This window comes from Spinacia oleracea, chromosome 6 (genome assembly GCF_020520425.1).
Source record: "Spinacia oleracea cultivar Varoflay chromosome 6, BTI_SOV_V1, whole genome shotgun sequence".
NCBI classification, from domain to species: Eukaryota; Viridiplantae; Streptophyta; class Magnoliopsida; order Caryophyllales; family Amaranthaceae; genus Spinacia; species Spinacia oleracea.
Genome location: NC_079492.1, coordinates 139,989,517 through 140,014,098, shown reverse-complemented (window position 1 = coordinate 140,014,098; position 24,582 = coordinate 139,989,517). Strand labels below are relative to the sequence as shown.

Sequence of the window (24,582 nt, the reverse complement as noted above, 5' to 3'; positions counted from 1 at the left end):
TCTAGTAATATACCATAACTGAAACTCATTGCCATATTGGGTTTAATATTAACCGTAAAAGAACGAAATTGAATAAGATAAAACAATAGATGAGTAGAATGAAGCTTACCAATAGATGAGGAAATCACGTCCAATGGGTTTGTAACAACACTCTACTTTCAATTAAATCTCTACTCTTTAAAAAGCCAAAACTTGGCATATAATATTTTGATTAATGCCCATAACACCCCTGAAATCCTTCTACGAATACATTACAATTCTCTTAAGAATAGTGCGCCGACGAAAATGCCCTTACTTATTTATGGGTACTCAGCTGCCCTATGATTCCAGCTGGCGAAGTTCCTTCTTCTTCTTACAACATTAATCAGACGCAGTGACTTCTTCCTCCATCATTCCCTTCTTTACGGTGGATTCAAGCTTCCTCCACCCTTTTTCCTCATCTTTATTCGATCGACTTCTTATCTTCACGACCTATTCTTTCTTTCTCCACCCTTCTTCGTCTTTATTCTATCCTCCCTAACTAGAGGAATTCTCCATCTCTCCTCACCATGAAACATCTTTCTCTCTCCTCTCAATCAATTGTTTCAGTTTCAGTAAGGCTACTTCTTTTCCATCTTTAATTCTCTTTGATATTTCTTTTTTCGATTTAATGGCCTTTTTTACTTGAAGAATACCTTGGAAGAACTACCTCCTTCCAACTTTTTGTCGGGAAGCCGATGGAGAGCCGTCAGACTTGTGGAAGGAGACGGATCTTCAATTCCATCTGGGTAAGCAATATAGGTGCGAATTGCATATTATGGTCAAATTTTAACTTAATTTTGTGAATCTGGTATGTAAATTGTAGTTGTACCTTCAATTTTAACGGTTTCTAAATTTAGGGTTTATATTGAGGTTGTTCTTGATTAACCTTTCCTTTCAAATTTCGATTAATTGTGGGTGCTTAGTATGTTGCAGGAGTGTTTTGGTTTCTGGTAGGGGCAATCATTTTCTGTTTGGTTTTGTTTAGGGCCAAGCTAAGGAGCAATCATTTTATTTGATAAATTTTTCAACTTTTATGTTAGTTATTCGGAATTTAATTGTTCTGTGAATTGCTGGAAAATATTGATTGGAAAATTGAAATTATTGATTACAAATTGGTAATCCAAAAATCGACAGGTTGATTGATTAGTGATTGGAAAATGCAGTTTGATGAAGGCTCTGTTTGGTAACTTATTTCAGTTAGCTTAAATGATCAGCTAGTTGAAATTTAAGGTAGCTTAAATGAATATATGTGTTTGGTATCCATTTGAAATCATATTTCAGGAGCTGAAATGCTGAGAAAATGACTGAAATACAGACGCTACTAAAAGTAACGTCTGCAAATCAGGTGCTGAAATCCTATCGCAACATTAGTTTCATCGGTATTTTACTTCGCTTCTCAAGGCCATTAATCTGACATTTTGTTGGTATTAAAGCGCTAATATATGACACCTGTGTATATTTGACAATGATGTAGGTAGTAAATGGGAGCAAAATTTCTTGTATCACTGTATCATAGTGGGAAAATATATTTGTTAGGAAATGTAATTATTTAATATGAATGATCAATAATTATATAATTAATACTTCGTATGAGCAAGTATATAAGGAACAACTAGAAACTTAAATAAAAACATGTTAAAAGTAATGGTCTACTAAATTATAATGAAGAGTTACGAAAATAGGTAAAGTGTAAAATATATTATAATAATAAAATTTCAACACAATGCAAATAAATTGTATAATCATCGTATAATTTAAGTTAGCTAAACATTTACTTTTGCCAAACAGTTGTCGTAACCAGGTAGGTTATCAGTTCAGGTAACTTATCAGTTTCAGACATCATCTTATCAATTTCAGGTAACTTATCAGTTTCAGCTTTATTTCAGCTTGTGTTGCCAAACATAGCCGAAATTACTGATATTGGTCCAGTATTCTAGGTTAATCGTCCATAACTGTCACTACTGCACTACTTAATTGAACAATTGAAAACACGAAGCAATAATTGAACTATCCATGGCCCATGTTGAATAATTGAACCTGCTAATGTGAAAGTTTGACCTGGTCTTTGTATTGCTGATGTGCTGGTCACCATTTTCACCAGAACTTGCTATTTTTCTGCATTCTCACTCTCTCACTTTCTCTCTCTCTCTATACACCATTTTCACCTCAACTTGCTATTTTTCTGCATTCTCATTCTCTCACTTTCTCTCTCTCTCTATACACCATTTTCACCTCAACTTTTTGCACTTGGCTTGAATTAATATTTGTGCTTTCCTTAGGAATAGTGGACCTGTCAGGATACATTGATATCTATCCCCTAATCTCCTATGCTAGAGTTCATTATAAAAATAAAAATGCAGGAAACATTAATCTGTAATGCCATAGCTAAATAGCTCTAAGTAGTTTTCAAATGATGAACCACAAAAAAGTTGGAATTCAATTCCTGTAAGGAGTTATAAAGGGACAAGTGCCATGTTGTTTATGATCTTATACTCTTATGGATTTACCAATATGTATTTACCCTTAAAGGATATGCTTCCTGTAAATTGCGATAGTAGGGGATCATGGATGAGGCGATGCTAGAAGGAAATTACATGGTGACTGGCCGACAACAGAGGCCCTAAATATTCCAGATTTCCCTCTGGAAACCTTAAGTGCCAAAGAGGGTCTTGCTATTAAACTTAATGCCACAATAAGCTGCAGTATCTAGATCAAATAAAGTTTCTTATCTAATGCGCATTTTCTGTGCTATGGTTGCAGAGAAGTGGCTTTTTTGTGCTTCTCTTCTGCTTCCTCTTTATGCCACACATTTCATTATAGGGAGCATTGAAGTTTTGTCTTGTCCAGCTGTCCTTTTAAATCATTTTGACAGGTTTTTAGTCAATCTTAGGATGGGTTTTGTCTTGTGGAGTGGCAGATCCGTTGGGGATGGGTTTGCTTTGTGGTTCCATGCATTGTCCTGGGCTCACTTTGTGATTATGCTTTTAATAGTTATTTTCATATTTCTCTGTTTACTTATTAACTATTATGCTCGCTATCAGTTTTGATATTGTTGGACTCCTGGTTCCGAGACTTCCGACTCTTCCTGTACTTCTTTCATTCATTACAAATTGATGTTGTTTCTTATTTGTGATAAATTTATGTACATTTTTTGATTGCAGTACTTCCTTGCTTCTATGTATACAGTCAAGAGGATAAATCTTCCCGGGATTCGTCTGTTGTTTGTTCAAGTTATCCTTCACTTTCAGTCAAGGATGAACAAGCTTTTAATGATAGTAATGATCCAATACAGGAACAAACCTGGGAAGAAACTTGCACTCCCTCGAGTCCTCGACCTCGATTAATGGCCCTCTTCTTTGCTGCTTCACTCTTTCGTTCTCCTCCTTTTTTCAGTCGATTTCAAAGTCGTCGATTAAAGGTTTGCATCAATTCTCTCCTACTTCAACAAATTTCCATTTTTTAGAGTGTTGTATTGCCTCATTCCTTTCGAACTTTTGATTTGTTGTGGTTATTTCGTTCTTCATTTTGAGATTAGTGTTTGATTACTTTTGTTTTGAGTTTTTGTGTTTATGGTATGAAATTGTTGTTTTCTTCGCCTTTGGATCTTCTGGGATATTAGTTGAATCTAATAAATTTGTATTTTTCCTGAAAGTAAAAATCACGAGAATTAAAACAGAGGAAGCAGAGTAGATACTTGGAGTAAAAATCAAAGTGTTTTATTTAAACCGACGTGAGAGGAAAAGATGCAAGAGCCATTGCGAACAATTGACTATTTTCTGTTAGAGTCTTAGTTAATATTTATAGTCTTATAGTCTTTTGGAAATTCAACGTTACTACAGGAGAGGAGATAGTCATGGTTGTATCACTTGGAAATAGTGTAACTTCGTTTTTCTATATTATACATGTTAGCGGTTAATACCGATTTAAATCATGAATTCATGATGTCCTGAAGATCTAAGATCCTTTGTGTAATGTGATCATTAAAGGGGTTCCCCCTAACCCTAATCAAAGAGCACCAAATCCAGACCATGCACAAAAGGAAGCTATCACAAATTCAATATTTCTCCTATTAGGGTTGCTTGATTATTTATATGAATGGTAGCCAGGGAGAATGGAGATGTTGGCGAATGTACATTTGTTAATGTGGTTGTAATTTCATTGATATCATGAGAAACTTAGAATGTTGTTGACTCTTTAGCAAACATTTTAGGTGGCATCTTATATTAGTTTCACACTTTCACTTTTAACACCTGTGATGCCAAATACATAAACCATTAGAGATGTTTAAGAATGTATGAGTATTCTTTGGCTTGATCATGATTAGGTAGTTGAATATATCCCAAAGAACTATATAGCTTGAAAAAATATCTAAAACAAAACTCAACACCCATCTTGAAATGAATAAAATAGACAATGAAGCATCTATGTTGAGATGATGAAATACGTACTATGAGCTTTTCTCCTAGAAGTATTGCACTTAGACCTGTCAAACAGGACGGGTCGGGTCGTCTTAGAGTCGGTCACTTTCGGGTTTGGGTTTTATCGGGTCGGTCAGTTTTGGGTTCGGGTTGGCAAATGCTTGTTTAGGACCCAAAGTGTTCGGGTTCAGGTTGATCCAACGGGTTTAGAGCTTTTTAGCGGCTTTTTTTATAGCGCCTTTTTTTTTACTATTAGATGCTTTTTTTACGGGTTCGGGTTGAACAAATGCAACATAAAAGAACAATTACAAGTTAAACTCTATCATATCACCAACTTTTTATCAAGAATTGAATTCAGTGGTTGACTACGTGCATGAAATCTCCATGGTAGACTCGTACTGTGGTACACTATCTTTGTTTCCACGAGATTTTATATAAGCCAAATGAATCACCATTAATTAAGCTTACAAAAACAGGGAAACATTATGAATTTATGACTCATTAAATTAAATTTCATTGTAACCAAAATATCCAAATCAAACGATTTTCAACTGTCCCTATCAACCAAATTAACAAAGATCCTTTTCAAAGGCAAACCGGTATTTGACATGAAAGTTACTTTGAACAGACCTGCAGTAGAATTGACAATTATAATCATCCCAGACATCTGATGACCATTTCCTTTTGCGAGTCTGAGATGACGCGTTAGTTTCTTGTCCACTCTCAGCACCACCACTTGTATCACAGGTGCTTGTACCACCCACAGTAACATTAGGCTCAAGTCCTACAAAGAAATTAAAATGATACTGCTGTTAGAATTTAGAATCAGGATGCCAAATGTCCACCTAACTTGTGTTTTTAGAATCATTAAAGCTGCTCTTAATTTTACAAAAATACACTCCATATGTTGCCTTTTAATTTTACAAAAATACACTCCATAAGCTGGGTTTTCTACAAAGTCATCAATCATACCAACTTTTGTTCACAATACAAACAGGAAATCAAACAGCTTTCCTCATTAGCCAACAACTTCAAGCAAACAAATCAAACAAGATGCAGGTTACAATATAAACAAGTAGAATCTGATTATTTACCAACTTAAATTTAATTAACAAGATGCAGGTTATCTTCATCCCATTTAACAATATTTAGCCCATTACCAATAAAACATATTGTTTTTATTAACAAGTCACTTTTAAGAATACATAATGCCAAATTATACAAATTTAAAGCAAGTGATTCAAGAGATAAGCTCACGTAACCAACGATTAGTATAAAGATTTTACTAACCAATCAATCATCATCACCAATTAAGCTAAGGTATTAAGATAGATATGGTAACCAATCAGGCAATCAATCGTCATCACCAATTAAGGTGAGGTAACCAACTATTAAGATAGCAGAAAATAAGATAATTTCAAACTAAAATCATAACACTTGGCTATTTTATTTAAGAATCGTTGGTTACGAACTTGAAGTAAGTGATTCAAGAGATTAATTACCTTCTTGAGAAGTGGGAGATAAAGAGGATGAAAAAATTGATTGACCACGAGGAAAGGGAATGCGACGCGCTGGAGAACCTCCTCGCTTATAGAAGGGAGGACGAGAGCTCGACCGTCGACCCATGTCCGGTAAACCAGAGAGTATGAGAGTATGAGAGAAAGAGATGAATGTTCAGCGGCTATTTGAGAAGGGGCTCTTCAGCTCCTGATAGTTTAGTTTTAGGTTTTTTACCTTTTTTCAAATAAATAAATAATATTAGGGAGTTAGTGCTTATGCATTTAGTAGGAAGTTGTTCATATGGATATTGTGGCGAAGATTTCCCTGTGGTTGTGGATATACCAAATTTGTGACAGGTTTAAGGTCGTTTTCTGGTTGGATCAAAGGAATTTATGTGTCCTGTAACATGCTCTCTTGACTTGGTTTTCTGAACGAATCATCATTCTCTATTTTAGGGAAAACTCGAAGATTGTCTCATGCTGTGGTGACGGTCAAATGTTTTATTGGAATGTATCTACTCGCCGTGTAATTCGCAAATGTCGTGGCCATGATAGTGAGGTTAGTTCACAGATAAACTTTATACATCTTATTTTTGTTCGTACTGATTTCATTATGTAGTTCCTTAAGATTGGCAACAATAGTGCAAATGTTTTGTTTGACAGAAATATCATATCTATTTTTTAGATAAACAAGCTATGGACGGTTAGATACAGTAACACAGACACGTTCCTAGATGTTGATTATCGACTGATTGAAGTTAAATGCCAAACTTAATTCTTGTTGTCTTCGCTCCACAATGTCCCTTTGTCAGGATTTTATAGAGGTAATGCTTGTAACTTGTAAGTTATGTAAGCTCACCTCATAATAGTGATTAATAAGACGAACTTTATCCTTCACTAGAGGTTCTAAATTTGCAAATTACTAGGAGAATTCTAGGATGTGGACGGGGGAATCGTTGGGGTGTTTTTCGTGTGAATCTTTTCGACGCTGATTAATTTGTACCCCTTAGTTTCCCACTTTTCCGGTTTCAAGCTTCTTTTAAAGCGACGCTGCGAAATAGCAGCTGAATCCTTATCGGATGAAGAAAGAAATCGCTACAATCATCTCTCAAATAAAAAACATGAAAATGAGGGAAAGCTCTGCTCCCAGTCCTCTCACGACCAACAAACGATTTTCCCCATTATAGCCACACAGTCCAAGTTTTTTGCTCTACAAACCTTCTTCTGTTTCAATCTTGTGTGCTATGAACTCTCACATAGCTTTTCAACAGATGACATGCAAGTTTGTATAATATAGCTTTTCCTGTGTGCCAGCTCTCTTCTACTTGTCTTTTCATTACGTGCAATTTTCTTTATCTGTGAACTTTATGATGCAGCCCTGGCGAGGAACTGGCACTGGTAGATCATCTCAAGGGTATGGCTATTACCTCGGGTGCTAGACGTGAGCTGAAATCTCTGTTGTTCACCCTGTTGATACTTGGCATTGAAGAAACTGCTAAGAAGCGGCAGCACATTGGAGAAATATTTTAGCTTTCTAATGTAGCAATTGTCAAGTTGGATGAGGATGCAACATCTACATACATTGTAGATGACCATACATATGCTTTGGACCGTTTCTAAAGAAAGTGAAAAGTGAAGTATATGATTCAGAACTTTTTTCTGGCGCTCCAAAAATATTGATTTTGCCATAACAGGCGAGCATATGTGCTTACTTTAAGGTACGATCTTAACAAGATTTCCTTGTTTGTTTACCTGATTTCAGTCCCATAGAAGATTCAAGGTACTTCATCGGTCTTCAAGTGTGTCAATCAAGTTGTTTACCTGGCTTCAGTCCTCATATTTCACACAGTTGCTACTTCGTTTTTTTTTTATTCTCATTATGTCTTAGTTAATTATATATACAAAGTAATGTCTCCTAGATTTTAGCCCTTACGTTTTATACCTACATCTGTTTGTGTAGATAGGCTGAATGTCGGGATTTCGAGGCTTCTATGATAAAGTATTTAATGGTTAAAATCATAAATTCATAAGGCGAGATATTGTTGTTGGTTGCTAACTGTAGTGTAACTAGAAAGCGATCGAGCCTCAGTTGTAAATAAAAGGTACTGAAATTTACAGATACTGCAATTTTCTTCATAGCAAGGCAATAGAGAGAATGACTGATGAATATTAAGTGTGTTTTGGTCTTGAGATGATCATTATCCTCCCTTCACCAATTATTCTTGCTTTATTGCTGAAAGCCTAATACCTTGCCATTTTCAGGAATGTTTGTCATGCTTTGCGAATCATGTTTTAGTTTTTTAACGCCAAGAGCTTCCCGCTGATGGTCCGCCATATGATTTTTTGTGCCAGACAAGTTCAATTGAGTTCTTCGCAATATACCATTTTGACTTCAATGAATGCAAACATGAAGGTAATATACTAGCTAGATACGGTACTGTTTCAGTTCACTTGTGTATGTTTATATAGTGAAATTATTGTCATTTGTGCTATTGTCATGATGACATCAACTCGTTGGTGGTAAATTTACACGTTGCATAATCTCAGGACTCAGTCACTCCTATTTATCCAGAGGACAGGAAGACTGAGGCTTTGAGTCGCTTGAGTTCGTTATATAACGGGAAATTGAAAAATAGTAAAATACCAATGAAGTTAGAGATGTGACTTTGAGCAATGTAGCTGATATTATTCTCGAAATGGATGAAAAACCAACTTAGTGATTGGCATGATATGTTGCTACTGAACAGAAATGTTGCACTTCCAAGTGATGTGAAATCTATAAAACAATTTGAAACCTTCTCTTTTGTATGCGTCATGCTCTTAGATTGAACGGGTTCCCTGTTCATTAGCTGAAATTGCTTGAATTGGTAATCCTTCGAATGATGTTTTATTTATATGCGCCATGTCTTGTTACTTCAATTTCCAGATTGGTTGTCTTGTTTGCTGTAGTGATACCGTGGTATTACACTTGAATTGATCACGGTACAAGAACTTATCTTGTCTTTTGGATATCAATGCAACAACAATTTATGTGATTAAACTTTTGTCTCATTTATAGAACTTGATTTCTTCGCAATAGCTAGGATGCGTGTTTTTTTTACCGGTACTTACATTTTTTGTCTTCCTGAAAGTCGGAGAGGGGAAGTTTGCACTTGGAACATAGAATCCCCAGTTTAGGTGGAAAACATTCTGATCTTCTCTTAGAGATTTTGTTTCCGTTGAAGTCTGATGTGTGTATGATTTACCCTTGAGAAATATCAGTAAAGGAGTTTGCATTGTCTTACATGCTGCCTTTTCAATTAAATTTATAACATCTTTGATTCCTACTGATTTAGCACTGAGCCTAGAGCTACATAACCTCAAAATCAGTAGAATCTGTATAAGGAATTGCAGGACCAGGCTACACCACAAGGACGAAGATGTCATTCATGGAGGCTTAGTTGGGCACTTTAGAATGTGGGATTCAACCTGCATCACCTCCACCGTAGTAAGAATCTGGATTCCAATACCCATAATCTTCTTCTCCCACAAATCTCTCAAGTCGTGGCTGGCGTTGATGTTGGACACTAAGGATCTTGTTTTCGGTCGTGCTTTTGATGAAAGTTCCATCTTGCAGAAGTCTGTTGTTTATGTAGAGTCCGACAACCACAAGATTAACCTTGTGGTGAGAATAATATCACTTGCATTGTGATAATTAAAAAGGCTGGTTTTTAGACTAATTCAGTGAAAATGGGATTGAGAGTGGATAATGGCAGCATGGATATCAGAAAATTATCGACGCTCCTTTGTTTGGCAATCAGGATTAGTTATTGTAGTGAAGGGAAGGAACGAGAATTGATTGAAATTGAAAACGAAAAGTTTATATACCAAATGTAATTCTCTTGTTTCAGGCTAGGGGAGTACCTTGAGGTACCTGAGGTAATGCCCTATGTGGTAGAGAAAGAACTGAAACATTTTGAATATGAAGACCTTAAAGCAGTCTGTGAGGCAGCAAGTAAGGCCTGGATCGTGATCCTGTCAAGCTTTATTGATCAGTCTGTGTTAGCTGAGCTCAGATCATCCTATTTGGCTCTCTCAACATGATAATAATCGACACTAGTATATCATGTCGAGAGAGCCAAATAGAATAGTATATAGAAAAGAGCTTCATGGATGCTCCTGGACACTGAGAATCTTGCTAGTAGATTGATATGAGTATTACTAAAGTAGTTGAAGATGTGTGTGTTACCTCTGTTTCCTTTTCACACACTATAGGTTATCCATTAGTTGATTAAACGGCGGTTGGAGGGCTGTCAAAAACTGATCCGATCCAACCGATTTCTGACAAAAATCGAAGTAACCCGAAAAACTAAATTCACACATTCAATCGGCATAAGCACAATAACCCCGTACAACTACATTGTCCGATTATACCCGAATCGATTATACCTGATATGAAAGAGCGGCTCGAATGCCAAAAAGGGAGAGTGCCTACTATATCCTTCTCGTAAATTAACAACATTTAAGAAAAAGTGAAAACAGAAAACCTAGTGAGAGACTATTCTCTAAACACTGTTCTTTAGGTTCATCAGAATTTATTCTTCAAACAAACAAAAGTATTCTCTAGACTAACTAGTTAGTGATAATTTTGTCCAATTTCTATCCTTTTTGGTTTATCTGAAGTTTTTCTGCTAAAAAACAAACAAAAATAATCGATTACATTACAAAGATAATTACTTCTTTTACATCTTACCCAATTTAAATCAATTCCTTCATACCTTTCCACTTTTATACTCTTTACTCCTTGCTCTCTTTTTGGCCCATAATAGTGACTTACTTGGGGTATTTGAAAGGTAAGTTGCTTCAACAAACTGGACGAAATGGTTTATATCCAGTTTTTTTGGATTATTAGATACAAAGGGCCAAATATTGAGATAATTTGATGCCATGAGTGTTATTAAAACAATACTCCGTATCTTGAACTCCAACAGATATCGCATTTGAGATCTAAATTGTTCATTCTGTCCATTTTTAGTTCGAAACTCTACATTCATCAATTTAAGATGAGTTCAAAGTAGTCTCGAACTATAAAGAGGGGGAGTAATAACATTGACATGTTCAACGGTATTAATTTTTTCTCCTTTGAGTTATACGAATGGGGACAGTGGCGGAGCCAAGTAGGTGCATGGGGTCCATCGACTCCCCAAAGAAAATTGGAAAAAAAACGCCGAGAGCTAAGAGACCTGTTGTTATATAGAATCGAACATCGGGTGTATTGTAGAGATAATCATAAGAGACCAGCCTTTAGAAATAATCGGTCTATTAGAGTATTGAGTAACTATAGAGATAATTATAAGAGATCAACCTTTAGAAACAATCGGTCTCTTAGAGTTTTGAATAACTATGGAGATAATCCTAAGAGACCAGTCTTTAGAAATAACTGATCTCTTATAGTTTAAAATTTAATCACCCGCTCCCTTAAATTAAGTTATCCTTTTCAGTTTTCACCACACATATGAAAACCTTAGAGAATAATTGTAATAATTTTGTACGATTGTAATATGAATATTGATTAATCTTAGGAAGATACATTTTTTAAGTAATATATTGTGTGTTGTGGAAGATCACCGGACACAACACTCTAAAAATCCTGGAAACGCAACTGCCGACACCAAAAAAAAAAATTCTGACTCCGCCCCTAATGGGGGAGGACTAGGAGTGACGTAAGGGGTGACCGTATCTTATGTTTGGACTTTTTGTCATAATTTTTGTTTAATGCTGATTTTGATCAGTGATACAATGAACAACTGGTTTAATATGATCGAGATACTTTGTTTTTCCAATACTTTGGTTTGGGAATGCAAGATATTGAAACTCAATTTTTGGAAGTTATGCATTTTTATTTTGGTTGATAAATGTGTTTGGTATACACCTTTCAAGATCGGCAAAATGAGAAAATTTCAGATGAAAAAGGGTTTTTCAAGATTCATCCTGAACCAAAATAGTTTTTCATTGCCATGCTTTGTAGGTATGTGCTTATGAATACTTCTTCTAGCTTTGACTTCATAATAACCTGTCGGGGTATGCAACAGGGGGAATAAGGAAGTACTTCTCCGATTTATGGATATTTGAGAGCTTCGTGAACAGTCCGGGGCTACAATGATGTCATGATTATTGAGCAGTCCGTGGTCCCATGGTCCACCTTCTAAATTGCCATTATTGGGCCCTATGCAGATTTTATAAAAGAGGCCCTCATCTAAATAAAAACAAAAGGAAAAAGAATATAAAAAATGAACTTGTTAGGAATTTAACCCAAGACCTTGGTATTATACTATAAAGTCTTAACCACTACTCAACCTTTGTTTTTCTTTACATTAAGGAAACTAATTGTACTATATTCTAAACATTTGGGGTCCTGTTCCGTCGCTCACCTCGCACACCCTCAAAACCGGCCCTGTTCGTGATCAAATCCTTTTTGAAATCATGTCATATATGGAGTATTCATTACTTGCACCTTTTTGAAATCATGTCATATACGGAGTATTCTTTACTCTTGCAAGTAATCTAATCAACTGAGCAATTAGTCTCGCAAACGCCAGGTTGCGAGTTAATAACAAGGATATATGTGACCATCTACTCGATGCGTCAATTAAAACCATAAAATATCTAAATGTTCCACACGGTGGGTGAATTGGCCCACAAATATCTCCTTTTATACGTTCCAAAAATTTGATAGATTCAAAATTTATTTTGGCTGATGAAGGTCGTACTATCAACTTGCCTTGTGAGCAAGCAGCAACCGGTTCTTCAATGAATCACTATTTTCTTCAGTGTGAGAAATCATTAGGAAGAATCTTCTGGTTCTTCAATGAATGTCCAAATGAATTTTCAATTATTTTTCGCATCATTATTGAGCCGGGGTGGCCCAACCGGTCATGCCAAATAGTGAAGTTATCTGTAAACTTCTGGTTTACTGTAGCTTATGTTTCAATTGTATTGATTTTAGTGTAGTACAAACCATTGGAGAATGCAGGTAATTTCTCCAAATATGCTTAGTGCCTTGGGTAATACTCGTGATGTGAAGGTATTCAACATTTCCTTCATTTATTGTCTCAACGTGATATCCATTATGTCGAATATCTTTAAAGCCCAATAAATTTCTTTGAGACCTGGGAGAATATAATGCATGAATTCAAATATCGTTACCATATGCAATAATATATTTGCTCTTCCGGAGTCTTCAATTATCTTTGTACTACCTGATATAGTACTTACACTAGTTTCTTTCATTGTCAAATGAGTGAAATATCTCTTGCTTTTCAGTATGGTATGAGTAGTTGCACTGTCTGCTAGGCATAAATCTTCTCCATTCATTGCTAACTGAACTTGAGGGGTATTCATGTTCTTCAAATAAATGAAACGACAATAATATATAAGAATAATTTAATAATTGAATTTTAACAATGCCATATAAAATTATAGTTCAAACAAATAAAATAACATGAATACATGAAAACAAGTTTTATTCTTAAATTACCATAAATGACTCTAAGGATTTTCCTTCAGAGGTGGTGAGGAAATCAGCAACTTCCAGGTGAGTTGTATCGCCACAATCAAAGTCACCTTCGCCATCGATGGCACAATATTTGTATCTTCGTACACAATATTTGTTTCTACTTTCTTTCCCTTTTGCTTCAATGATTGTTGATAGAGCTCAACCAGGTGTTTTGGTGTACGACATGTACAAGACCAATGACCTTTTCCTCCACATCGATAACATACATTGGTCACATTCTCGCTTTTATCTTTCTCTTGTTTGTTACCATCTTTATTGTCCCACTTCTGGTGGGGATACGAGTTCTTGAAAGAACCACCTCGGCCTCGACCTCGACCATGTCCATATCCACGTCCACGTCCACGTCCTTGATCGACTACGTCCTCGACCACTATTGTTGGCATGATATTTTTCTTTCCCATTATGGGATGTCACGTTCGCTTCAGGGAATGGAGTAGAACCAGTTGGACGTGATTCATGATTTTTCAATAATAGCTCGTTATTTTGATCAACCACAAGGAGACAAGATATAAGTTCAGAATATTTCTTAAATCCCTTTTCACGGTATTGTGTCTGCAGGACAATGTTATTTGCGTGAAAGGTAGAGTATGTTTTCTCTAACATTTCTGCATCAATGATTTTCTCTCCACATAACTTCAATTGTGAAGTAATTCTGAACATGAATGAGTTATATTCACTTACATACTTAAAGTCTTATAGTCTTAAATGTAACCAGTCATATCGAGCTTTAGGTAATATTACAGTTTCTGGTGGTCATACATCTCCTTTAGATTACTCCAAAAGACTTGTGGATCATTTACAGTCAAGTACTCTATCTATCTTAAGACCCTCATGGAGGTGATGGCGAAGAAATATCATATCCTAGCTTTGTTTTGACTTGTTGCTTTATTTCCTTCCTTGATTGTATCACCAAGGTCTTTTGCATCTAGGTGAATTTCAGTATCTAACACCCAAGGGCCGCAAATTCAAGTTTTGTAAGATTCGACATAGTTCACACTAAAATTGAATATTGTAAATTAGGACTTAAGTAATAAATATATATATCAAATTAGCATACGTTTAGATGCAAATTCATATCAAACTGCAGTAGCATGCGATTAGAAGCGAATTAAATAAAATGAAGCAAAAATCGTATACTTTGTAAATCGAATTATGCTAAAGGTGTCTGACAACATCACTTTGCTATATTATTAATGCCGAATTTCCTATAGAGTACTCAAAGCTACCGGTACGCATGTTATTATTGATATCCAATAATTAACTTGAGCAAGCAACAAAAAAAATTAAAAACAATGAGCGCAATAATTTTGTACGGCTAAGCATAAGGTGGAAATAGCCATTCATATCCAATATTGCATAAATCATTCGTATCTTCCAATAATAAGATTGATTCGGCTAATCAAATCGCATAAACCATTCATATCCAATATTGCAATTTCCAAAAGTAATAAAAAAAAACAGCCAGACATATATTTCAATCATATAGCCGCAAGTATTCCACTTTTCATTCTCAAATTTCAATAATAGTATTAGCGAGTATCATACCTGAACGATGGGTGTCTTCCTTTATTTATCGTGTGCTCAGTTGGCTAGGTTTTGGTGCTGCTAACATATTATGAATAAACAAGAGAGATGAGAGAGAATAATATTATGTGTCTTATTCCATATAATACCTGGTATATATAGGATACAACAGTTAGTGTTTTACTGAACCCTAGAATATTCCGGAGACATTGACGAAGGTGTAATGGGCATCCATATTATATTTCATAACACAACATTATTTCTAAAAGTAATAAAAATCACTTTAACATCGCTTGTAGGATATCCGCAATTATAAAATAATTTTTAAATTGGCGGTAAAATCTTTAACAACATATCTTTAATTGCGCTTATAATGTGTCGTAAAAGAATCATTTGAATTATCCTAAATGGACCTTTTACATCGCTTTTAGCAAGCGCTGTTAAATGTGCCTTTTTCTTTTAATAGCGGAGCGTGTTAATCGCAAAAACAAGCGTTGTTAAATGGTATTTCTGTAGTAGTGTTTATAAAATACATTTTGAGACGAATCTAACAAGATATCTCATGATAATTTTCGATAAATATAATAGTGAGAATTCATGGTCAAAGTTTTAATTATTGGACACATTTTTTAAAGCGTAAAGACCTTGATTAAACGGTGGTAGCAGGAGTACTATTTTTTTTGTTAACTTGCTTAGACTAAAGTACGACTACATTGATTTACAATATACAAAAAACATAACAAGTCAATCGCCAATATAAAATATGTGTATGTATAGCAAACATTATTTTGATCGATCATCTTCACAATATACAAAACTACACCACAACTTTTCTAGGTACAAAAGAGAGAAATTAACCTTAATTAATTAATGGTTGTCCATCACAATTTGAGTCATCTCCTTATCATGATTATTGTCACCACACTCTACCTTTTCCTTTTTGTTGTTCACATACAACCCATACACGTAGGAGCAAAACCCCCATGCACAAAGCACGGTGGACACGGCCTTGGCTCCGCCGAAGTCGTCCCCATAAACAATGACCCCACCAAGGACGTTCATTGCTAGAAGGGCTGTATTGCACACGCCACCGGTCAACGACGTGGTCAGGAACACCATCCCTGCGGTGCCCATGAAGCACATTTGCCAACTAACAATATTGGCCGCCACTATAAGCCAGTACATCCTATAGCCAAGGTCGAACACGTTTTCACTCTCCCTCCTCATCTCCCGGAAACCACCGGCCGATGCCATTCCTACGGTGGCTAACACCGTTGCTGCAATCTCCATCACTAATTGCATCTCCATCACCATTTCGTAGCAATACACTTCCCTACATGTGTGTACATGTTTAATTAACGTTAATTCCGTGAATGGTTTTATTTTACAATGCATTTCATAAAATCAGTGATTAATTATTTAATAGAAGAGCTTATATTGCTAAAATACTTTTCTAACATAACGCAATCGTGGATCTAACTAAAAGTTTCTCAAAAAAAACAAAAAGTAAATTCCATGCATATTGATACAACATACATGCTCAACGAGTCACCGCAGTTTAAGGAAAATATTTTTCACAATAAAGCGTACGTAGTACATATTGTTGGAAATTCTCATTGGGAAACACAAAGGGAAAAAAGTGAGTGAAAATAAAAGAGTCCCACATGGAAAAAACTCTTCATATTCTCCTTGTTTATTAAATGGGGAATGAGTGTAACTCTTGTTTAAGAAAGCGTGAGAGTGGTATGGGTGGACACATGACATGCGCGCGCGCCGGGCCGGGCTCGGGCTCGGGCCATGGGCCGCGGGAATGCGGTTCGCGGGCGTGGGGTGGGTTTTGTGGGTCAACCCTATTCTTTTTGGTAACTGGCCCGTTTTGGTTAAGTCATTGTTACGGGAATCTGTATTGATTACGTAACCGTTGGATTAATTACCATTAATTACGTCCGTTACTACATTCAATGTTTCTGACCGGTTTTGGCTGTTGCAATATTCATTCCCTCAGCCGTTTTTGTCTGTTGAGTTGCTCTCCTTCTGATTACTTAAATCAGAGTTTTAGTTTCCTTCAAACACTGAAAATCATTCACGCAAATACGAAAACATATTCTTTCTCTCACAAAAAATTGCTCTCGGTTTTGGGCATACGTTCTGACTCCATCCGGCTTTGTGAGTGCACACAACGTCGGAGTTGCGCTAATCCTGGAGGGCGACCGCATTCTGTTCTACTGCACCGGGAGGTAGCGCGGAATCGTCTTTTAGGACAGTGGGTGTCCACGACGCAACAATTGTTCTTCGTTCAGTTCATCGAATCAGATAAGTTTGTTCTAATTTTTGGTTTAGTCGCAACACATATAAAATTATCACAATGGGTGTATCAAAATCAGTGATACACCCATTAAAAACATCAAATAATAAATCTGCAATGGGTTGAAGTAAATGATTTTGACACACTAAGGTTTGTTCTTTGCATTCTTTACCGAATAAAACCTGAACTTATTCGAACTGCACTTGTCAAAACTTTTTGGATCCGATTAATTAACCTAATAGGATCTGATAGCACTTGATTGAATCTATTAGGCCTAATCACATTTAATTGTAAGGGAGTAAATTTGAAATTTGAAATCTGACTAGAACTTATCAACCTGATAGCAAGACCTTAGTTGCAAATTATACACCACCTTAGATATACGAGGAATATTCTTTGAAGAGATCCTAGAAAGATTTGTGTTTTGTCGTTGTACGCTTTTCCTAAGAAACTGATGTACATAACTAATTAACTACTCCCTCCGTCCCTTAATACTCGCACCGAATTGATCGGTGCGGAGTTTAAGACACTTGAATTGACTTACTAATTTAATGGGTGTTAGTTGATTGTAGGGTATTTTTTAATATAATTAGTAAGGAAATGTGTAAGGGGTAGGAAGTGGTGACTGAGGGTGTGAATTTTTAAAGATTTTTTTGTAGAGAATATGAGGTAAGTGGGTTTAGTAGGTAAGTGTGAGAAATAATATTATATTAGTAAAATTTCCATTTATAGAAACGGTACAAGTATTAAGGGACGACCCGAAAAAAAAAACGATGCTAGTATTTAGGGACGGAGGGAGTACCCTATGCGGAGGAGAGTGGTTGGGAGCCGTTTTTTTACCAATCAGGTTGCTCAAGTATCAATTAAGTTAAACAAATATCAATTGGGCTGGCCATTGGGCTTTTTACTTTTTGTGACTTTTGTGGAGCATATATCCTGCATGTTTTTCTAGCAGAAAATGAGAGTTTTCTTGTGAGTTGTGAATTTGTGATACGGTCGAGTACGTGACTACTTTTATCCATTCATACAAAATGAACGTAACGTGACTTAATAGGCAAATGGAACTATGAATTAAAATTAAATTAAATAATCAAACTTCGTTAAATCTGTAAATTAAGCCATTGCAGATTTATTATTGTATTGATATTTGGACTAATATACATGAATTCATATTAACTTATTAAACTTATTTTATTTAATTAAATTAGAAAAAAAAACTTATTTTGTTTAAAATTTGTTGAATTCTTAAAGGAGTCAGAACTGACCTATCGATAATTAGATTATGAACTTATCTAAACTAAACTGTATTTCTGTCGTACGACTCAACTAATACTCCAAATCTTTTTATAAAAGTATTGAATGATTATATACAATCATAAAACCCTTAACCATTCTAAAAGAAATATGATATAAGAACCCTAAAGGTAGAATACGAGATGCTAAAAATAGAAATATCATGTACTTCGTACTACGTATAACATACATTAATTACACGGATCAAACATATGATTTTTCATGCATTTCTCAACTAAACAAATTTTTATAAAACTTGGAGGCAAAACTTAAATCATTGACGCATATGTTGAATCTTACCTATAGATTTTCTCCATGATGGGAAGATAAAGAGCGAAGAGCAAGCCAGCCCCAATTGTACAAAAATATCCAACAAAATACATGCTCTTAGTTATACCCTTCGGACGATCATGGCTCGAAACAATAGCCAATAAAATCGAGCTTAACGTTAATAAGATCACACAATTCAAGTTGTTAAATGTGATCTTTTGCTTAACAATGAGGAAAGACAAGATTAATGTGAATGCAAGTTGCGAAGATAATAGCAAAGAAGAAGTTGAAACAGGCAAATAAGAAGTCCCCCAAGAAAATAAGAAATTATTTAAGCCTAACAAAAAGCCAATTATTATTGATAGAATTAATAATTTTTTGGTGAATTTTTTGAAGGGTTTTCTTGGAGTAAAATTGAAGAAGTAGGGAATGAAAATTGGGAAAATAAGGATGGGAAATCCGGCACATTGAATCCATGTAGAGACCCAACGGCTAGAGCCTTTGTGAATGAAGTAAAACTTAGCCAAAAGTGAGGAGGCTAAGGACCCTACAAAGAGGGACATGTAGTTTATGGCTAATAACACCGTGTAACGTTTGTTGTTGGTTGTTTTACGCGATGGTAAGGTCTCGAATGGGAGGTTTACGTGACTTTCGCCGGTAGCAAGTGGTTGTGGAAGTGGCGGAGCTCGGTTGAGCGGGTCCATTTTTGGTAGAGAGAAATCAAGAAATCAAGAAATGGAGAAAGATAATGTTTTTGGTTGTTGAGAAAAGGGAGGGATTTAAATGTTAGGAGATCACGTTTAAGGGTTTAAATGTGCATGTCTAGTGAGTTGTAAGTCAAATTATGTTGAGTGCGTTTTCTTGTTGTGAGGATTACAAATGAAGATTCTTTTCCCCCTTTTAGTTCGGTTTTTATTTTATTTTTGTGAAAAAAAACAAATTTTTATTTCTTTTATTTAACTAAAACAAAATTAGTGGAAGCTAAGTCACTAAAATTAAACTTATGCAAATATTAAAGTTAAAAAAAATTAACTAATAGACGATTTTCCGGGATTAGACTTATGCAAATGTTACGTACTCCTTAGTTTTTAAGATTTCTCCTTATATTTGATGGGTGCGAAAGTCGTGCGCTTGAATGTTAAGAAGCTAGCAATGTTTAAGTGATGTGGTATATTAGTATGTGTATCATTATCATGTTAATTAATCATAAGATTAAGTAGTTAACAAATGATTACAAATATGTGGATTTTGGAACAAGTATTAGAGGTTACCCTAGAAAAAATCAAATGATGATGTATCTAGAAATATCCTAGACATGTGATGTGGAAATATGTAATATACTACTATTAAACAAGTGTAGAGAAATCTAGGAACAAAGATATAACAACTATAAATATGTTGTATGTTCATGAGTAAAGAGGTGATTCAATCAAGAGATCTACCATACAATATGAGGGTAGAAATAAGGGTTCTACCAAAGAGATAAGTGAGAGATATGAGATCTCGCAAATATTGTTGTACAATTCTTATTAATATAATCAATGATAAAAATGCAAATTTGTTATATTATTTAGGTCTATCAAGGTCCGTTATATAATTGAAATTACGGAAGTATGGGAATTCCTTAATTTTAGCTTATTTGGTAATTTAAATGGAAAAGTGAGGAAAATGAAATATGCGAAAACAATTAGTTATATTTTAACTATTTTATTTTTCGCACTTTTCCTCTCAAGAGTGATGAAAAAGCCGTGGAAAACAAAATTAAACACTCAAGTTTGCAACTAAAACTGAACAGATCGAGATAGTATATCATTTGCAAATTTGCATTACACGAGATGTTTTGTAAATTTTATATAAATTTGTTGATCTAATTAACTTCCTGATGATGTTGTAAGCAATACGATCTTCTCACAATCCCCTACCTTTTCCTTATCTTTTTTCCTGTCCATAAACAAGCCATACACATAAGAGCAAAACCCCCACATACAAAGCACAGTGGACACGGCCTTAACCCCGCCGAAGTGATCCCCATATACGATGACCCCACCCAGGACATTCATCGCTAGAAGGGCAGTACTGCACACGCCACCAGTGAACGACGTGGTTAAGAACACCATCCCCGCCGTGCCTAAGAAGCACAATTGCCAACTAATTACGTTAGCCGTTATCGTTAGCCAGTACATCCTAGGGCCTAGGTCGAATACACTTTCACTTTCTCTGCTCATCTCGCGGAAACCACCACCAGATGCCATTCCTATGACGGCGAACACCGTTGCTGCCATCTGCACCACTAGTTGCATCTCCATCACCATAGCGTAGCAATACACTTCCCTACATTGCTAATATAAATATAATACTCCGTTTTGTTTTCTTTTTGAATGAGATGCAGGAAATTAGTGATTGATTGATTTATTTAATTCAAGAACATTGCTTAAATACTTTTCCATTATTATGTAATCAATCTAATCATGGATCTAATTTAATATTACTTCTAACATCTAGTTAATTTACGGTGTTAATTAATAAATAAGCTCACTTCTTAACGCACAAATAATATGTATTCAATTGGGGTTTTGCTTTTAATCACCTTTCTAGCACAAATGAGATTTTTCATGTGAATCGACAACGGACAACTTTTATATAGTCATGTCAATCAAATGAATGTAATTAATTCGACTCCCACAAATGCAACGTTTTTTTTTTTAATTTCATATTCCTCACTGACTCTAAATTTATAATGGATTAAGATCTTCATTTTGTTCCCACTTCTTCTATGGATTGATTCCAAGTACTAAGAATTAATTAATCCAATTCAACTCTAAATATAAGATAAAAAGTTGTTGATCATGTACATAGAAGGAACTGGCACATAAATAAGACACAAGTTAATACTCTCTCCATCTTTTTTTGTTCTTCTTGTTTGGAATCTTTTTGTGAGACAAAAAAGTCAAATTAGAAAGAACAAATAGAGACGAAGGAAGTAGTAGAATAGAAGATTCCGCATTTCCGCCTCCTATACTTTAATACTATGTATTATTTTAATTTAGTGTCACCTGCTTGGAGTATGAAGCCATTTAATTTGAAAGGGTGAAAATGGATTTCATTCCATTTTTATTTTATTCAACTCCTAGTATTTTAATCATAACAAGAAAAATAATAATATCTAAAGAATTTTCCTTTGTTTTTCTTAATTAAAAATGTAAATTAAGTAACCTCAACAAGGCTGTGAAAGAAAAAATTATAGAAATGAAAATAACAACTTTAGGCCCTGTCCTGTTCGACTTATTTTGACTTATTTCAGAAAAAATAAATTCAGATAAGTTCAGATAAGCAAAAACAAGTTTTTTTTTCCAGACATTTTCACACACATAATAAGTCTATTTCAGATAAAATAAGTTCAGATAATCTCAGTTATAAGTTCAGATAAGTTTAGATACTATAAGTTCAGTCAAAATAAGTCCAATAAAACAGAGCCTTAATCAACCATCCTTAAAAAATCCCCCCCTTCTAATACCAACGTATATTTTTTAAATATCAGTTTTTTATAATTTAATTTGTTGGTATCAGTAGATATTGATGGTTTAAGTTATGCATTAACAAACACGAAGAAAATAACACATGAAACATGCATGAGTATAAATGTATAATTCATGAATAAACACGAAGAAAATAACACATGAAACATGCATGAGTATAAATGTATAATTCATGAATGAATACATTAATTATAAATGAAAAATGTACCTATATATTTTCTCCAAGAGGGGAAGATAAAGAGCAAAGAGCAAACCAGCACCAATTGTACAAAAATACCCAACAAAATACATGCCCTTGGTTATACCCGCCGGGCGGTCATGGTTCGAAATTACAGCCAATAAAACTGAGCTTATTGTCAATAAGATGACACAATTTAGGTTGTTAAATGTGATCTTTTGCTTAACAATGAGTGAAGTAGAGATTAATGTGAACACCATTTGAGTTGATAAAAGCAAAGAAGACGTCGAAACAGGCAAATAAGAAGTACCCCATGAAATTAAGAAATTACTTAAGCCTGTTAAAAGGCCAATTAATATTGAGAAGATAAATAATTTAATGGTAAATTTTTTGAAGGGTTTTCTTGAGGTTAAATTAAAGAAGTAAGGGATTAAAATGGGGAGAATAAGGATGGGAAAGCCAACGGATTGGATCAATGTAGAGACCCAACGGCTAGAGCCATTGTGGATGAAGTAAAACTTAGCCAAAAGTGAGGAGGCTAAAGATCCTACAAAGAGGGACATGTAGTTTATGGCTAATAACACCATGTAACGTTTTTCGTTGGTTGTGTTACGCGATGGTAAGGACTCGACTGGGATGTTTACGTGACTTATTCCGGTGGCGAGGGGTTGTTGGAGTGGCGGAGATTGGATTAGAGGGTCCATTTTTGGTGGAGGTGGGGAAGCTAGCTAAAGTGAAGGGTGAATTGTTTGGTTGTTGAGAAAATGAAGGGGTTGAAATGTTAGGAGATCACGTTTAAGGGTTATATGTGCATGTCTTAGTTTGTTGTGAGTGGGAAAGTGTGTTGAGTGTGCGTTTTGTTACTGAATTGACTACAATTGTTGATTTATTTCCTTTTTAGGAAGGTTTTTTTTTGTGAAACAAATATTAATTCTTCATTTTCCTATATTAAAATTTGTGGAACTCATTAAATTTATAATCCGTAGGTCAAATAAATATTAAATGTTAATGGATGGATTACACGTAAGGAATTGTAAAGTGGGACACTAATATCTTAAAATGTTCAGAGAGGATTTTAATTAATAGTACTGGTAGGATAGTAAGATATACTTGTATTATTGTATGCATTTAGTATAGTTTAAGTTTATACGTAATATTCCATATAATAAAAAAACATTGATGCTTACAAGATCGAATCTCCATCGGCCAAAAAAAAAAACCATTCCATTAGTGTTTTTTTTTTTTTGTTATTTTTTTATGAGGAAAAGTGAACAGAAATTAGGATAGTCTTCTCTCAATACTATAACCTAATTTATCTAAGGAAATAAAATAAGAAAATTTGATATCAATGATAGGGTCTATATGACCATTCCATTAGTTTAAATTAACTGTTCTTTTGAGTCATGTTGGAGGGTGTGTGTTGGGACTTTAGTCACTTTTCAATTGTAAAATTAATAGTTAATTTTTCCTCAAAAACCAAAATTATCTTTTACACAAAGACAAATATAAAGAGCATGTTATCAGTGGCGTATCCAGGATTTTGGAACAGGGTAGACACTTTTAAAATAAATAAAAACTTCAATTTTTTTTTAAAAAGGATACAATGAAAATGACAATTTGCGGAGTACTAATTACAATGCTTACATAAAATTTACCAATTTCACCGTTCACCGTTATTTTATAAATTCTAAATATTTTAAAGATTATACAAGGTCAATGTATACGGAGTACTCCGTAATATATAAGCAAATAACAATAAAACTTTAAAAATATACGAAGTAGAAAAAAATTAGACGAGAATATGAGATTCAACAAAGTAGTTGTACGCAATGGCGGACCTAGCTAAGGGTCAAGGGGTACGTGCCACCCCGAAAAAAAAAAGAACTAGAATTTTAAATACTTGGCAAACTAAAAAAAAGGTTTATATATTTATTCTGCAACAAAAAAACATGAAGGTAAGATGTTGGAGTGGTCAACGAGTAA

At 34.8% G+C, this 24,582-nt stretch overlaps 2 protein-coding genes and 1 long non-coding RNA gene across 12 annotated transcripts; 1 reads left to right on the top strand and 2 right to left on the bottom strand.

The window, feature by feature from the left end:
- Positions 1 to 283: 283 nt before the first annotated feature.
- Positions 284 to 10,146, top strand: LOC110778436 (uncharacterized). 10 transcript variants are annotated; one of them, XR_008924835.1, is made up of 6 exons: positions 303 to 767; positions 3,183 to 3,439; positions 6,395 to 6,497; positions 7,315 to 7,656; positions 7,899 to 8,040; positions 8,201 to 10,146. It is a non-coding gene; the product is annotated as an uncharacterized lncRNA (long non-coding RNA). The 10 variants fall into 10 exon arrangements; XR_008924839.1 differs by lacking the exon at positions 7,899 to 8,040 and having other exon boundaries at positions 305 to 593; positions 670 to 767; XR_008924838.1 differs by adding an exon at positions 6,624 to 6,762 and having other exon boundaries at positions 284 to 767; positions 7,315 to 10,146.
- A 5,597-nt stretch (positions 10,147 to 15,743) lies between these two features.
- LOC110778020 (probable purine permease 4) lies at positions 15,744 to 19,730 on the bottom strand. Its single transcript, XM_021982582.2, has 2 exons — positions 18,916 to 19,730; positions 15,744 to 16,350 (listed from the first exon to the last, which is right to left on the bottom strand). Exons 1-2 carry the CDS (start codon positions 19,587 to 19,589, stop codon positions 15,885 to 15,887), a joined length of 1,140 nt encoding a protein of 379 aa, XP_021838274.2. The 5' UTR covers positions 19,590 to 19,730; the 3' UTR covers positions 15,744 to 15,884.
- Positions 19,731 to 20,334: 604 nt separating this feature from the next.
- LOC110777848 (probable purine permease 4) lies at positions 20,335 to 23,665 on the bottom strand. Its single transcript, XM_021982437.2, has 2 exons — positions 22,630 to 23,665; positions 20,335 to 21,216 (listed from the first exon to the last, which is right to left on the bottom strand). Exons 1-2 carry the CDS (start codon positions 23,301 to 23,303, stop codon positions 20,757 to 20,759), a joined length of 1,134 nt encoding a protein of 377 aa, XP_021838129.2. The 5' UTR covers positions 23,304 to 23,665; the 3' UTR covers positions 20,335 to 20,756.
- Positions 23,666 to 24,582: the final 917 nt, after the last annotated feature.